General features: G+C 36.5%; 2 protein-coding genes across 5 annotated transcripts; both read right to left on the reverse strand.

Moving 5' to 3' along the window:
- Positions 1 to 2,021: 2,021 nt before the first annotated feature.
- On the reverse strand, positions 2,022 to 5,836 carry LOC103943190 (transcription initiation factor TFIID subunit 15). Of its 3 annotated transcripts, none has more exons than XM_048585378.1 (8): positions 5,583 to 5,836; positions 5,067 to 5,235; positions 4,593 to 4,948; positions 4,289 to 4,483; positions 3,539 to 3,622; positions 2,960 to 3,041; positions 2,750 to 2,876; positions 2,022 to 2,448 (listed from the first exon to the last, which is right to left on the reverse strand). In XM_048585378.1, the coding sequence occupies exons 2-8, from the start codon at positions 5,184 to 5,186 to the stop codon at positions 2,210 to 2,212; spliced, it is 1,203 nt and encodes a 400-aa protein (XP_048441335.1). In that variant the 5' UTR covers positions 5,187 to 5,235; positions 5,583 to 5,836; the 3' UTR covers positions 2,022 to 2,209. The 3 variants fall into 3 exon arrangements, with proteins under 3 accessions (XP_048441335.1, XP_048441336.1, XP_018501973.1); XM_048585379.1 differs by having other exon boundaries at positions 5,578 to 5,836; XM_018646457.2 differs by having other exon boundaries at positions 4,289 to 4,480; positions 5,583 to 5,835.
- Positions 5,837 to 6,551: 715 nt separating this feature from the next.
- On the reverse strand, positions 6,552 to 14,756 carry LOC103943191 (pre-mRNA-processing protein 40C). 2 transcript variants are annotated; one of them, XM_048584974.1, is made up of 16 exons: positions 14,598 to 14,756; positions 13,797 to 14,086; positions 13,568 to 13,708; positions 12,680 to 13,313; positions 12,357 to 12,493; positions 11,385 to 11,422; positions 11,171 to 11,249; positions 10,594 to 11,040; positions 10,124 to 10,207; positions 9,531 to 9,671; positions 9,328 to 9,434; positions 8,649 to 8,772; positions 7,983 to 8,126; positions 7,454 to 7,600; positions 7,189 to 7,311; positions 6,552 to 7,071 (listed from the first exon to the last, which is right to left on the reverse strand). In XM_048584974.1, exons 2-16 carry the CDS (start codon positions 14,076 to 14,078, stop codon positions 6,754 to 6,756), a joined length of 2,946 nt encoding a protein of 981 aa, XP_048440931.1. In that variant the 5' UTR covers positions 14,079 to 14,086; positions 14,598 to 14,756; the 3' UTR covers positions 6,552 to 6,753. The 2 variants fall into 2 exon arrangements, with proteins under 2 accessions (XP_048440931.1, XP_048440932.1); XM_048584975.1 differs by having other exon boundaries at positions 13,797 to 14,051; positions 14,598 to 14,742.
- Between the last annotated feature and the right edge of the window lie 2,223 nt (positions 14,757 to 16,979).

Genomic DNA, 16,979 nt, shown 5'->3' on the forward strand with positions numbered 1-16,979 from the left:
TTTAATTTAATCCGTGAACCTTTTCCCCATACAAAGATACAAACAGAACCAATGTGCCTTGTATTAATCCGTGAATCTTTCCCCATACAAAGATAAAATTTTGAGTCAGGATTGACTGATCATCACGATATCTGTATTACTTATTACAAAAGTACAAGTCTTGTTGTATTTTAATCTCACTGAACTCCATGCTGATTTTAATGGTGCCAGAGTTGTCTTATTATGGCCTTTCTAAAAACTGAACTTTCTCTCCAATTTTGCGGCCGTGTAAGAGTTTAAGAGTAATATTATTAATATTATGCTTTTATATTACATTTTTATACTATCTTATGTAACATTTAATGTAGACATCCACATCATTTGAATTAATCATATTTTTAAATTTAGTTTATTATTTAATAAACTAATAATTAAGAAAAACTAATTAATTAAATGATAATAGTAGAAAATTTTATGTTGTTTCTTCTTTTTGTGTGGTCAATCATTTGTTTGGTTCTACCTTTTGCAAAATTTTATGTTGTTCGAAGAATTTTGCGGACCACTTCCGATGATCTGTGGAATTGGTTACGTGGAATTGATGTCCCAGCAATGACATGTCAATTGAAAATCAAAATGTGTCGGGTATTGTGTCGTTATTTAAAAACTTTGAGACACAAAAGATATTCAGATTTAAATAAAAGAAAATTAATGAAAATATTTGAAAATTTTGAGTTTTAACGATTATAATAAAATAAAAGGTAAAATGAATAGTACTAATATTAACTTTTTAGTGTAAAAATGTGATTTTTGGTTAAAACGAACAGTACCCGATGTTTTTTTGTTAAAGTTCCCTTAAATAAATGTAATGTTCTTGCCTAACCAATAATAATTCAATATAATCAAATTAAAAGGCTACTTCTGATGAGAAACGAAATAAAACAAAAGGAAATCCACATACAACAAGAAAGAGATAAAAAGATAACGTGGGGATATTTTTGTCATTTTGTATATGACAAATTCTTATTCTGCAAGTCAAGAAAGGTTGCTCTCAATTAATTGTTAAATTCATATTCCTTTGTCATATATTATGCGGGTTCCCTTTACTTTCAGGATTTTTTCTGCCAATCAAACACCTACATACATGTGAACAGGGGGCCCACCAGAAGGACAAATCTAGCTGCTTCTTATTGAGACGGGAGACCTCCTACTTTCATCTCCTCCTCCTCTCAGGCTCTCACACTTTACTTTTTGTTTTATAGTTTTTACAAAAAAAAATAATATAAAATATTAATATGGTTGAATCGTAATCGTTTAAGTAGAAAGGGAGAAAAGAGGAGAGAGATTACCAAGGTAGAGAATCCTCCTCCTAAAAGGAGAGGGAAGGAACAAGAAAGTGAAACCAATTGATTATTTGGTGTTAAATCGTTCTGATGGTTGGAGTTTTTTCTTAATTAATTGTATTTCGGATTTAAATTTTTTTTAACTATAAATTAGTATACAATATTGTTTGTAATAAAAGAATTAAAATAAACACATATGTACAAAAAGAAAAAAAATGAGTGGAAAAAAAATTAAAGAACAAAAATAAATAAACAGGCGCAGAGAGAAATTATTTTTATCTTTAATCGTGTTGTTAATTATTATGGATGAGATTATAGTTTGTATTAGTCGCATCAGGTTAATAAGCATAGCATAATTTTCAGTAAGCATAATTAGAAAACTAGCCCGCCCATGAGAAAATAATAAACATATCCAAATAAAAACAAGAAACAAAAACAAATCAAAACCAAACATGACCGAACCACCACAGTAGCCCAGTAGTTCAGGACAAATTTTAGGTCCATATTCTACCTGACACATCCTGGATCCACCCAGAGAAAAGCTAAGTCTTCCTAGTCCCAAGAGAGTGAACTGTTATGACAAAACCACTACTTTGGTCCTCGTATTTATAAATAAATAAAACTAAACAGGATTGGGAACTGGCATGGCATCAAACTAAAAGTATTTAACATTAAGCAGCTAAATATTTAAAGAGCCTCAAATAATAACCCCATTCCCATTACACAATTAATAATATTTCATAACTTAATAAAAATGTTGAAAGCAAGTTTCTGATAGTGCAAATAAACACGTATTCTCCATTCGACTAGCTTAAAATGCCAAGTAAAACAAAGTTCAACACAAATGCAGTTCCGCGGAGAACCAAAACTTGGAAACTATCCCGTAAACTTCAATAACGGTGCCTGTGCCGGTCCCGGTCTCGATCCCTGTCCCTCCCGTATTCTTTTTCTCGATCATAATCATAGTCTCGAGGTCTATCTCTCCCCCTATCCCTATCCCTATCCCTTTCTCTACTTCGACTGCGACGCCTATAACCATCATCTCTGTCTCTATTCTTGCTGCTCGGTCTATCATCGCGTTCCCTTCCCCTCTCTCTATTTCTCTCTCTGCCATCTCTGTCAATAGCACCTGCCACATCATTTTTCAAACAAAGTCGATCACTAATCCAAATGCGGATCTTGCTTGACTAAGAAAGCAGCAACAACTCCTAAAATTAACTTTCTTCGAGTGCTATAGTAAATATAAATGTTCAAACATGCCAACTAACATCAAGACGAGAAGGAAAAAGGACAATCATGTTGAAGAATGTGATAATAACTGTGGTCTTATGTACATAACCGCTAGGATTAAGGATTTAAAATCTATAACATCAAATCTATATCAACATATTCCCAAGTAAGAATAATCATGCCACAAAATGCATCAGTACCTATTTCCTCCACCTCCCATCCAGCACGTCCAGCACCTGGAAGAGCTCGTCCAGTTTCAGTTGGCTGTGTTTTAGCGCGAAATTTTTTCTTGAGGTTGCCAAACTCATCGTACATCTCTCCATCATCCTGAGAATGGCACAAAATGACTTCTAAACCAGAACAAAATAATATTTTATGTTTCAAATAATGCTTATGCATATAAATCTTACTTGTTCTGCCTCCCGTCTACGTCGCTTGATTTCCTCTAATTCTTCTTCATCAAGTTCCTTGTATCCACCACCACGTCCCCCCCTGTCAAATAGATTTAAAGGAAAATCAGTATATCTCTATAAATGTCACAAAAGAAGGTAGAGAACCTAGAAATAACCTAAGAAAAGAGAAAAAAACCAGCATACTGCATTCTTCATTAACGACCACCAATGTGTATCTAGCTCTTCAGCTAGATAGACATACGAGAGTTTATAAATAAAAAGGGGCAGAAAAGAAAGTGGATCCCTATAGCATGTGAAACAAGACCAATTAACTTCTTTTAGGAGGAAACGAAAATATGATGAATATCTTTTACACAAAATACAGTAGCGTATACCTTTTTATTCAAAAGTGAGAAGAACAGGATGGTTGAACACAATTAGGTATTGTATAAATAGATAAGAACCAATCAAGACGAAGTCAGTGTACATATTAATATTTACGTATTATCAGTATGACATCATCTTCCCACATAATGGATGCCTGTTATTGATTGGCAACTGACAGAAGCATACATTGAAGTAAAAATAATGTAATACCTTACACCCCCTTCATTGTGACCAGGTTTATTTGTGTTGCATATATTGCATTTTGTACGCTTTGCCCAATTGATGTTGGCACACCTGAAATAAAAGAAGAAAACGAAGCAGTGTGAACAATAATACACTTTTTAAATGACATTTCTGTGATACTGCTAAACCCAAGCACAATAGAATTAGCTTACGGAATGAATACAAAATGTAAAGTTTTATATCCAAATACCATCAATTAGTAGGCAGTGCATATATACCCATCAAACTTGGCCTTCAAGTATGAAACTTATAATGGTACATAAAACAGTTAACGCATAAAATTTATGTGTCCTAGCAAGTAGCAACATATTAGCCAAGGTTGATGCAGAATGCTACCTAACTTCCACAACCTCGAAATATGCAAATAGATATGTAAGAATGTGAAGAAAATCAAAATCATAAGAATAGAATAAAAGGTCCTTTAAACAACCAAGAAATCATGTTTCCACTAATTCCACCTCATTAACAATAGATTCGTAAAAATGTGAAGAAAATCAAAATCATAAGAGAATAGAATAAAAGGTCCTTTAAAAAAACCAAGAAATCATGTTTCCTCTAATTCCACCTCATTAACAGAATATACAAATACGCGACAAAACTTCGACTGAAACTTAAAAGAACAACAACGACGATTATAATAAAGATAGAAGTGGTTTAAAACGAGAAGGGAGGAGAAGGAAGAGGGGGGGGGGTGGTGTGGAAATAAAAGAGTCTTACATTGGACAAGGCCAGTCATTTGGACCAAAGAGTCCACCTGTAGGAGCACCAACAGGACCACCACGGCCCCCAGCATCAACGCCACGACCCCTGCCACGACCACCACCCCCTGTGCCACCAGAAGCACCTGTAGGTCGAGCACTTCCACAGCGATTGCACACACCACGAAATGCAAAATTCACATTGGCACAGCTGCTAGAAAAAAGAGTATGAGTAGCTAATTACTGAATAAATATTACATTTAAGAATGAAAATGCCAAGGAAAGTGCAAGAAAGAGCTGCTCACCAATATCACAGCACAGACCTTGTATTCGGGCACGTCCAGTCTCCTTCTTGTTGCCATGCTTTCCCAGTAGCATCACCTCGACCTCTACCGCCGCCGCCACCCCCATTTGTATCCTGAGCAGCTTCCTCCGGTCCATCAAAATCATCGCCAAAACTTGGATCAACCACAGTGTTATGAGTTTGATCATCTTTGCTTTTGGACTCAGCTATAAAAACCCCAATGGTATTACCATGGAATTCCTTGTCATTAAACCATTCAACAGCCGCTGATGCAGCATGTGGATCTTCATATGTTACAGTAGCATCTCCCTTGGGTTCGTTGGTTGATTTGTCTCGGTATAGCCAAATTTTTGGTCGACCTGTTCGCTTGTCTTTCTAAATGGTAGAAAGCAAGAATGAAAAGAGAAAAACAGGAGAAACTGATGAGTTTTCCAGATATAAAAAGAAATTTATACAGAAGGTCAATAAAACAATAAACGGTAAAAATCGCTACCTTTAACAAGCCAATGGTACCAAAATGTTCAGCCAACATATTTTCATCAGTCCCCTCAGGCAAGTTGCAAACATAAACAGACCCATTTGAAGGGGCTCCTTTTCCTGTATAGGTTGCCATATAGCTCCACTTTCATGAAACTTGATTAAGCGGAAACTCGAATCCAGTCCTTCACAAAAACATTATTTTTCAGTAAAACATGCTTTCTACTTGTATCAAAATTCCCAAATAAAACGCAATGGAAATAGAGAGGCAAATTCATTTTGCAAATGACTGAATGTTAAGAATAGAATCCATTGCGAATATAGCATTACTCAATCAAATTCCTAAAAAATTTGATAAAAACCCTCGTACACAAACCCCTCTTAAATCAATTAATCGACACGAAACGAGCAGAAGACAAAAATGAAGGCTTCGATGGATTTGGAATCGTTATACAATGTGAAATGTTGAAATATCAGGACTTCCAAATTTCGATTTTCAAATTACAAATCTTCAGAACGAAATCAACCTTACCTGAGTCCTCGACGTGGGTCGCGAGCCACGAGCCTCTGAAAGGTGAAACCCTAACCCCAATTGTGCGATTGCGCAATCTCCTTCAACGAACCCTAATTATTAATCGCAAACTGTGGAAGAAGATAACCATGAGGATCAGAGAGAGAGAGAGAGAGTGGAAGCCCTAATTCTTTTAAACTGGGATTCCAGCTTCATCCACTACTTTAGCACCCTGTCATCGGTTTTTGTAAATTTTGTGTGCTATCCACGAACCTTTCTACTGCACTCTTTGTAATATTTAAGAGGTATTTTTAATTGAGAATTTTAAGAGATTTTAATTGATTTATAAATTTTTAGGGTTTAAGAGAGTTTAATTAATTTGTAGAAATTCTATGAAACGTTTTAATTTAATTTTTCTGAAATCTCAGGAGGAGATGAGGGATTTATGAATGCTTAAATTGCATTACGAAATGTCTCCAATTTCCTCAAATTTCTCAACTTTTTAAAATTCTTTATAATAAATTCCTAATTGAATACATCTGAAATGTTATAAACTTTTTTTGGAGTTCTAATTAAATACATTCAAATTTTAATAAACTATTTTAAAATCTTGATTGAATACACTTTAATACATCTAGCCGTCAAAATTTCTATAAAAAATTGAAGGCCAAATTTTAATAAACGTGTGCATATAATATCAACTATTTTGTAATTTGATATTAAAACGAAAAATCTCACGCCAAGCACTTCTGCTCGTTTTTGCCAAAAATTCAAGTCTCTCCTTACAACTTAGGCAAAACTGTATTTTTTAGCTACAAATCCAAGCGTATCTTCTTCAAGAAGTGATCTACGAATCATAAGCACTTTTGACTTTTATAACAAAACACATTAATTACAAAAAGAGTGAAACGTAAACGATTCGGATGCAACTGATGATCAGTTTAGTGAGAACTGAATTGGACTTAAATTTAAGGGGGACAACAACTCGACTAAATTGAAAGAGCCACAAGAAATGCATTTGAAAAGTAAGAGTCTGCGATTCGCTGGTTTCTAACGTACATCAGTTATAAAACCATATGAGTCCTTCCTTCAGTTAAAAACCTAGTAACATCAGCTTAATCACTCGATATAAAATTACGAGGACTTGGAGAAATTAACTTGAAAGCCCACTCTCTAAGCTTTAACCAAAAAATCATCGCCGATCGTGAGTACCCCTAGATCCATAGGGATTCCTCCCAGCATCAGCAGAACTTCTAGTTTTAGCATCCGTTCTCCTGTCTTCCTTCTGATCAACTGCTGACTTTTGCTTCCGCAGCATCTCCTCAGAATATCGTCTCCACAACACTTCCCTCTCTTTTCTTGGCGTCTTGTCGTATCTGGTATCCACCTTTAGAATGCGTTTAGCTGTTGACCACGAATTAAGAACTGTTTTTCCATCTTCTGTCTCCTGGGACGCTGCTTCTGCAGTCAAGACTTCGGCCAACAGAGTTCTGAACTCATGTGCACATCGCTAGAAAAGCCAAACCAATAGAGTAAAGAATTATAAAAGCAGCATTTTTTTAGCCACAACAATTTTTATAAATGAAAATGAAATTGAAATGGATTGAAGCACCAAATTATATATTACCTCGTTTAGCATCTTTACATGTTCCCGGAAGAGCTTTTCCATGTCAGATGGATCTAAATCAGGGTTGGCAGCACGCCTTTGCGGATCCTTCTCCAATTTAGGCCTAGAGCCTGTCCAAGAAGCCTAAGTACATGATAAGCCAAAAGAGTTAATAATTTATCAACACACAATACACCAAACCATACCATAGTAAATGTACAGAAATTCATAACAGATGCGGAGTTTAAGCTAATGACGCTAAAACCAAGTGAACTAAAGATAATACCTGCGGATCTTTAATTGTTTCCACAAGTAAAGCTTGGAAAGTAGCAAATGCCTCCTTCCTGCGAACTTTCAGTCGCACCCTCTCTGTTTCTTGCTCTTCTCTTTCCTTCCGCTTCCGCAGTTCTCGTTCCCTTTCCCTCAGTTTTTCCTGAAAGCCAAGGGAGACAAACTCTTTAACATTTTTTTTTTTCAAGTACACACTCCTTCCTAGATGCAATACATTTTATTCTCTCTTTTTACAGAATATTGTCAACTGTTTTGAAGAACTAATTCTCAAAATCCCCACCCACACCCTCTGAAGTGACAGATATATGTTATGCATACATATATACTTTCGAACAAAATTAACACGGCATAGGTGGGCAGAGAGACTTTCTCATCAAGTACATTCATCATTACATATTTCCTTCTTTTAATAAAGGTTTTCTTATAGGTCCCATTCACTTATACACGGACAGACAGACAGACAGAAAGAAAGAGAAGGAAGGGGATGAGGGAGTTCCTAACAACTGCAGATGCACTATCTTTACCTGCTCATCACGTTTAGCTTTTGCCTCTCGTTCTGCTTCCTCTTCCACAGCTTTTAGTCCCAATATATACTCATTGAATAAAACTTCCCTATCCTCATGCCTAACATTTTTGTACCTTGGGTCATTCCGCAGACTATCTTTCACCTAAAGAAAGTCCCCAACACAAAATAAATTCATTTAAATTTTCTAGCACACCAAGTATCTCATACAGTCAAAAAAAAATTTCTTAACCTGTATTATTTACATTTCACAAAATATAGCAGATCTGTGTCATTCTAACATATCGTAATGATAAGGGAGAATGAAATTGAAACCACTAATAAAAAGGTTGTTCCTTGATGGTCATACAAATTAATCAACAATTTTGAACAACAAGGGGGGGGGGTGGAATTTGGAACCGATGAAACTGTGGTAGAGGATCATCAGATTCGTTCAAGAATATTCAAACGTGTAGTGATTTTTACTGATAACGAACAAAATGCTGATGCTTACACAAACTAAATTAATAATGAAGCTATAGCTTAAGGATAAAAATTGACTCTAATTTTTGAAACAAAAACAGCTGGAAGCACACTCGTAAATTACCAAAAGCATCGAGAAGTACATCCTCTGGAGGCACTCATCAACACATCAAATAAACCACAAGCTGATGTAAAATGCACCTACCCTGGACCAACGAGAACTAACAGTAACATCTCCTTTTTCTTTGAGCATGGACTTAAAACCAGCTGAAGCAGCAGCACGCACTGCTTGAGCCTTTTCTTCAGCGGCCCTCTTCAATGGAAGGACCCTACAAGTAGAATAAAAATCATGTATGACCATTATGATATAAACTGAACATAGAAACAAGACTAGATTTACCATGTGAATCCAAAGAGATTTATGAGCTAAAGGACACACCCAACCAATTTGGGGATCTCGTCACTAGCCTACTAGGCTACTACTTGCTGACTCATGTTGCTTTCAAGGGTTATCAATGGATATGAATTTCTCTGTCTAGGAAACAGTTCAACATACGTTTGAATAAGAATTCAAATCAGAACAAAGGAGATTTAAATGTAATAGCTCAGCAGAGATACCTGCACTATATATGGATTCTTGAAAAGACACTGAACATGGCCAAGGATGTGGCCATGGAATATAACCCATTACTCTATCCCCTCAAATCAGTTCAGAAGTCGATATTTTTCTTTCAGTGGACATCTTGTCCTCTATGTTGTACAATTTAGTTAATTAAACTAATCTTATTTCCTATTATAAAAATAAACATATAGGGGACTAACAACACAATAATATATGTAGAACACCATCGATATCAATCAAAAGTCTCCTTATTCGGTGATACCTTTCATTCAACAAATGCTCCCGATCTTTGCGATCTAAAGCCTCAAAGCGTGAATCATTGCCCCATTTCTTTCTGAAACTCTGGTAATCAGTGTTTCGATCAATATCCTGAAAATTTGAAAGTGTTACATAAGCAATCTCCAATTCCACAGTGCAGCTAATAAAATAGACATAAGAAAGCTAAAATAAGGCAATCTACACGACCTCAGATGCTTCATCCAATAACTGCTTAAATCCCTCTATTGCAGCCTTCTGAGCTGCTCTTTTTTCCTTTCTCTCCTCCTCTGCGCGTGTTTTAACATAATGCTCAAACAAGGACCTACGAGCTTCATGACTTGGAATGGCCTGCAACAGTAGACCTTTAACTATAGAAGTGTAACACAAAGAAAACTTAACACAAACTTCTTAGTCTAGCAAGAGAGAGAGATAAACAATAGATAATACTGCAGAGAACAAGAAAATTCCACATCTAAGGCAGTATCTACCCAGGTGGTCAGCACTGACGGGAAGATTCTATTATAAGGCATCATTAACAAAAGTTTAAGCCTTTCACAGCACTCATAAATTAAAAATTAAAAATTAAAACAAAATTTAATAATAAAATGAACAGCAATTTGGGTATCGGTTAACATGCACCCTAAATCAATTGATAACACTAGAATATTGGCAGGAACAAATTCACCCTTCCAAAAATTAGCAGATGCATGAATCCAACAAACTTGTTCAAGCAGTTTCAGTTATAGGTTAGCCTCTTAATTCCAAAACAGTGAAATCCCTAACGTTTGGACTCAACAAACCTTAAATCGTGGATCAAACACTATCTTTGGCAGTTCCTTCTCCCACTTCGAGAATGGTGCCACTCCCCGTTCTTTAAGCATCTCCTGTATATATGATTGCCAAATGATTAGCATTTCTCATCAACTGCATTTAAAGTTGGAAATAAAATCAACTTTCTAAAGTAGATCAGCCACATCTAAAGTTGCCTCTAACCCAATTCAGGGATGGCTGCATTCGAAATTACATCAAGGATAAAAAAGTACAAAGCAGCAAACCACACTTTCTATATTCTACAGGACTTAAGTTGAAATCTTCAAAAATGATCACCAGCATGGCATGTCCAAAAGTCAATTGACTCAAAACCATGAATATTAAAGAAAAAAGAAAACATTCAAACTTAATTCCACAAGAACAGTACAATATGTATCTCTGCAATTTAATGTTCATATTAGATTCTCATAAAGTAGAAGACTAGAAGCAACAAATATACCTTGAATTGAATAATACACTCCTCCTTTGATGGCCCACTGTCTGCATCCTCTGAATCTGATGAGGAATCAGACAAGTTTCCATCTCCATTAGTTTCTTTTAGCTTATCTTTGCTATTCTCGCTTTGCTGGCCCTTAGGTGTACTCTCAACTCCTCTTGCACCATTTGATTCTGATGGTGCCGGAATTGGTGAAGAAGTAACAGGATCCTGCAACTTCCTTTTAATCAGATCAAGTGCAGAAGATGTTCCCTGCACAGCTGAAGGTTTAAAAGGCATGGCTTCACGACCACCCGTGTTAATGGCCGGAGCACTCATACTAACTGGAGCAGGTCCTTTTTCAATCATTAAATTATTATTTGGCCCTGATGGTGTATGTTCTTTTGGCACGTCACTATCCTGCTGCTCTTTCAATTCAATCACTTCATTTGGGATCTGCCAGCTACTTACCTGATCGGAAAAAAAAAAAAAAAAAAAAGATACAAAATGTTGGTAACAATAGTACTAGTACTAACACCCATTCATACAACAGTGTTTCTGAGGACCCCAGACATTTCAATAAACAAGTTATATGGTATACCTTGGTTTTGCTATTATGGTAAAACTTTTTCCCATCACTGGTTGTGACCAATACCCAATCAGTTCCAGCCAAATTCACCCTAAACAGAAGAGAACCAAAGCAAGGATAAAAGAACATTCTTACATCACAAAAACATTCTGAAACAACTCTAACATCCAAAATACAAGAGATAAATGAAAAAAGGGGCAACCCAACAGGATAAACTAGAACTTACGTCGAAACTGGAGTTGGCTGCATAGAAACCTTATCAGGCTGCACAAGCAGTAAAAATTAATCAGATACGTCCCCAACAGCAATGGTCAAGTAAAGTCATGCATGATGCCTAGAAAAAGAAAATAAGCAATTGCTTCAAACCAGATTTAGGGGCACTAAACTTTAGATCCTATCTTTTTAATAGCTCTCTATTCTTACCTTATACAGTTCTATAAGAAAAATATTAGGATGAAAAATAATAATTGTACAATGGAATCCTCACAATCATAGCAATCAGAGTATTTAAAAAGTCATCTCTAATCCAATAAAAACTAATGATGTGATTTTTGTACAATTTTTATGGGAAAACAGGGAAGAAAGCTAAACTACCACAGGGTATACAATAGGAAACAATGCAAGATCTAGTATTCATATGCAGTAGGCCAAAAATGAAAAAGCCAAGTTCAAAAACAAAAGTTGTACATATTCTTTTCTGAACAAAAGCTTCATACTTAATCTTATGTATCCGTATTATCCGAAACTCAGCTGTTTTCCGCACCAATGCACAAGGAACCTCATACCACACCACACTAAATATACTAGCATGCCAACATACCCAAAAAAAAAAAACCTACATATAAGTCATAAATTACGCATGAGAAGATAAGGGACCAAAGCTCCATACCTACAGGGATATGAAGAAGAATATGGTCCACTTTCTCACGACTTATATTGGAATGTGGACACAACAAGGTGTTCTGGTTAAAATAAGATAACATTTAATAGAATGAACATGATAACTTCAAGGCCTCAGAATGAAATGCAGCAGCAATAAAACAAACCTCAAAAATATTTCAATCTGCATCTTAAATACAGTTAAGAATTTTGCAGCAGCATCTGGTAGTTATTTTTTAGGATTAGGCATCTTGCAAACTGAAATTTCACGAAGTGTTCATATCATATGAATCTAAAAATAAATAAAACTTCCACGTACCTCCTCCTTAAATCCAGGAGGCTTATCATAAGTTGATTCACCGGTCAAAGCATTATAATAGTATACAACTCCTGTCTCTGTCTTGTGGGCAGTCCAGGCAACCAATTGTTCATTGACAGCAGCTCTATTCTCGGGACCTGCATCATGGAATTGTTCCTATCATCTATAAACGGCCCATACGCAATGTAGCATTGATTAAGTTATCATCGACGAAGGGGAAGGACAGAGGGACACGGAGAGAGAGAGAGAGAGAGAGAGAGAGAGCCCTAATAGATTGTTATAAGGTCAAATCGTGTTTACCAAATATGAAAGCAAAAGCATACCAACGCCAGGATGAGATAATTCTTTCTGCATCGCTGAAGACCCTGCCGATTGATGACCAGAACCAACGGAAGACACAGAATTTGCCGCAGTATTTCCCACAGGAGTGACACCAGGAGGCTGAGAATCAGGCAAAGGAACAGAAGCGAGAGGCATAACATGTGCAGGCAGAGGAAAGGGACCAGGAAAGGCAGCAGGATATGGCAAAAACGGAGGCCTAGCTAAGCCTCCTATCTGTGGGGACGAGAGCCAGGGAGCACCCATAGCAGATAAAGATGGGTAAGGAGCACCCACATGTGGCTGAACTGCTGATGAAGCAACAGGTACTGCTTGCATGCTAGGTCTATTGGCTACAGAAGAATCAATAGGTGCAGATGGTGCAGTCGGATTAAAAGATATTTGCACTGAGTGAGCTATTCCAGGGGGTCCAGGTGTCCTGGGAGTTCCAGGCATTCCAGGAGTCATGTTAAAAGATGGGGCAGTGGAAACCCATAAAGTTTTTGGTCCCGCATTAGGAGTTGATGAAATATTCATTGTGGAATTTGAAGAAGTAGGAGCAGGCAAGGAACCAGAATGAGTGCTAGTTGAGGACAATAAAGCATTACCAGTTTCTTGTGCAACAGCAGGTGGGATATTCTGCAATCAACAAAAGATTTAGAACATTAATTTTTTGGATAAAACCAAATGACTTTTTGGGTTACCTTTCCTCTGGATCGCAAAAGGCCTACAACAGATAAAAAATACAGCAATAACTCATTGACAGCCTTTTGCTTTTAGGAAAAGGATATAAGAATATAAATATCAAAACAACAACCATTCACTAGCTACCGATTGCAACTATACTCAGTTAATCAAGAGAATTCATGTTTATTTAAAGAAATAACCCTCACCATGCCAGATTGAAACTGCTGGTTACTAGGGAAAGAATAACCAGATTTTGGAATGTTGTAAGAAAAAGGACTGGCAGAAGACGACAAGCCATGAACTGGGGCCTGAACCATGGGAGATGCTGGCGGATTTGACTTAATTGCCTATATTAGAAGAAACATCAAATTTAGAACTGGAGATAATTATAATATTGATTTACAATGAGGTAACTTTTAATAAATTGGTACTTACAGAACTAGGTGATGACTGCTGAGAGGTCCCAAAACTAATGTTTGCATTAGGAGGCACATTGTAAGAGAACGAAGGTGCTGGAACAGCAAAGCTGGGTGCATTGCCAAATTTATTCTGCAAAGGTTCTTGTATCGAATCATTCGCAGAACCACCTGAGCTACTAGACGTGGTTGGGCCTACAATTGAAGCAGGTGACACAGCAGTTTGTGTTGAAGCACCGCCAGCAGGTGAAACGGATGCAGATGGCTTCACTTCCTGCGGTAACCAAGCCGGCGATGCCATTATTTGATCTGCATATGATACGTCAACAAAATATATAAACATACACTTCATTTAGGAAACCAAATCCTATCCTTCTGAGCGTAACAAGAAGCATGTTAATTGTTCCTAGGACTCCCTGTAAGTTCAAAATGGACTCGCCTCGATTTAGGTTTTTCTTCTTATTTTTAACCTAGGTTCCTGTTTTCATTATTCTAAGTCTAAAATGTGCCCTAACACGAGTATATGCATAATGTGTCTGAATAAACCCCACCCTGACTACAAAGGACCTTCTCGTATCGTACCGAAATTGCTCGGATATCAGCTTCAATGCTAGGTAAACTATTTCAGAAGCAAAGCCAAAAACCCTAATGCACATCAACAGTGTTCGATTCTATTTCACAAACCAGTTAATTCATCGCCACACATAAAAACTTTGAATACAAATTAAGCAAGCGAAACAAATTTCCCCCAATTTATCAAGAAAATATTTTCTCAAGAAACAAACAGAGAGCAGGGAGAATTGTCCGTAGATAGACCAACCGGATTGCGAAGGCGGAAGCGGTGCGTCGGAAGATAGAGATTCGGAGAGAAGAGAACGGCGGAAGTTTGTTTGGTCTCTCGGCCGCAGCTGACGGTGGGAGTTGGCGTTTCAGTATATCTTCGCCGTCGTTTTAACTTTTAACCCCGCAGAGGGAGAAGTGAGAGGGAGCGCGCGGGTGGCAAGTGGGTGAGGTACGGAGGTGGAGGTGAATTCAGCTTCAAACCAAAAATAAATAAATAAAAATAAAAATATATAAAGGGATTGGAATTAATTAGGGCTTGCAAAGTATCCGGACTCAACCCGACTCGACTCGGAACTTTGAAGCCATGAATCAAATCAACCCGATAATGCCTCCCGAATTAAACCCGGTCCGAAACAACCAGAAATCATGTCCTAACACAATGTCGTCAAGGCCACACCCAGGAGGCTTCTAAAATATGAAGGCCCACATTGAGATTGATGGTCAAGTCCACCAGCCCATCTGCAACATGATTTTTCCAATTTTTTTGGAAGTATCAATTATTTTATTTTTTGAGGCAACGGCTTTATCTTCTTTTTATTGGTAAGGAATAATACTTTTTTTTCGCCAAAAATTATTATTTTTAATATAAACTAGCATTTGTCTACATATTTTGTATGTATAAATATATTTTTTAGAAAATGAGAAGAGAGAGAGAACATGGGGGAGTGGGAGGCTTTTTTTTTATTTGGTTTTTTTTTTTAATTTATATTGGAGATATTTTAACATCACATGTAGGTGAGGCTTAAATAAAAAACAGTAAAATTTGGACCTGTGAAATTACATTATTGCCCATCATTTTTTTTTTTTGTGTGATAGAAGACTAATTTTGTCTTTTCATCATCATTTAGTTGACAAAGAAGGTTTCATTAATTAGTAAAAATTAATATTCAAATTTATAAATAAATGCAACTAAGAAAGAGAAAGACATGCTAGACCTTGTCATACTAGTGTGGTGTGAGACAATGGCTTCGAGGTGATTAGTTTACGGTTAGTAAGATGAAAATGGATTCAACAATTCCAATTTAACAGCTCGAGGTTGGGGTCTTATATAGGGGTAAGTCTTAACCTGAGATGATTCCTTAAGGCACTCATGACTTTATGTGTTTGGCTAATTTAAGTCATGTTATCAAGTTGGTCCAGTCATTTAGACAATTGACTTTTGGATGTCTGATAAAAGACGTATCTAAAAATTATATTTAAGGAGGTCTCTTAACCACATGAAATATTCTGACCTATAATTGGGTCACTGTTGTTGAGATTGCTTATCCCGTCATTGCTTATGCATGATCATTTCTTATCCATCTTGTTGAGCTTATTCCTCCATCATATATTGCTAGGTATGAGGACGAGTTTGAGATTTTCCTGGCCATTTAGGCCCTGAGTTAAGTGGCCAATGGGTTGGATAAAACGTATTCATCATGTGGACTAAGTAGATGTGTCCATATGATTGATACGTTTTTATGATCTATTTGTACAATCTCTCTAATAAAAATGTGACCCACATGTGTTTATGAGCTCCACCTCTATTGAGAGATGATACAATTAGATAATAAGCGAATTGGAGTTGAACTGTCATATTATTCTAACAAAAAAAACCATAATTAAAGAGTAATACTAGAAACTACTTAGTATTACAGTTTAGGTGTATTGCTCTTCATTTGCAAGTGAGATGTCTTAGATTCAATTTTTGTCAAATGCGAGTTGGAACCATATTATTTTTTTACTCATTATGCGACTAAGCTCATCACATTTTCCTTAACATAAATAATATTGTGTGTTAAAAAAAAATATTAGAAAAACTATCTATTTAAACTAAAATTTATAAATTATACGAAGTAATTGTTGATAATGAAATTATTATTTAAATGATAATTAACATGTTTAGTAACAATCACATATATAATTGACTAAAAGATTAGTCTCTTTATCTTTACTCAAAAATATAAAAAATGAGTGGCGCCAAACCAGGAAGAAAAAGAAAATGAGCGGGGGAACCGCGTCGGCTTCCGTCCCACGTGCATTTAATTTTCCACGAAAATAAAAAGGAGAAGAGAAGGGAGACGGAAATTAGGAAAAGGAGGGTTGGGAATATCCACGTCTTACACATATTTGAGGCCTTTTAATGTCAAAGCGAATTTCCAGAATCTCAAACGAGTTTTGTTCCCTCTTCCCTTCTCTTCCCTGCCTCAATTTTAACACGCAAATACTTTCTCGACGAAACAAAGAAGCAAAACCAAATACTCTCTCTCTCTCTTTCCATCTCCGTCTTCCCCTCGTAATCTCTGAGCTTTCATGGAAGTTTCAGCTTCTTGCCAATTCACTACAGATTACCAGCAACACCCCAAGATCTCACGACTGC

This window comes from the organism of the source record quoted next, unplaced genomic scaffold (genome assembly GCF_019419815.1).
Source record: "Pyrus x bretschneideri cultivar Hongxiangsu unplaced genomic scaffold, Pyrus_bretschneideri_v1 Contig22, whole genome shotgun sequence".
Lineage (NCBI taxonomy): Eukaryota > Viridiplantae > Streptophyta > Magnoliopsida > Rosales > Rosaceae > Pyrus > Pyrus x bretschneideri.

Bases quoted from the DNA above. Each gene is read 5' to 3' on its own strand.
- LOC103943190 (XM_048585378.1), bottom strand. From the start codon at position 5,186: ATGGCAACCTATACAGGAAAAGGAGCCCCTTCAAATGGGTCTGTTTAT. The intron at 3,042-3,538 runs GTATTACATTAT...TCTATTTGACAG, and splicing joins CACAATGAAGGGGGTGTAAG to GGGGGGACGTGGTGGTGGAT. The intron at 2,877-2,959 runs GTAAGATTTATA...TGCCATTCTCAG, and splicing joins GTAGACGGGAGGCAGAACAA to GATGATGGAGAGATGTACGA.
- LOC103943191 (XM_048584974.1), bottom strand. From the start codon at position 14,078: ATGGCATCGCCGGCTTGGTTACCGCAGGAAGTGAAGCCATCTGCATCC. The intron at 13,314-13,567 runs GTGAGGGTTATT...TGTTGATTGCAG, and splicing joins AGCAGTTTCAATCTGGCATG to AATATCCCACCTGCTGTTGC. The intron at 11,423-12,356 runs GTACGTGGAAGT...CTGCTTGTGCAG, and splicing joins CTCCTGGATTTAAGGAGGAG to CCTGATAAGGTTTCTATGCA.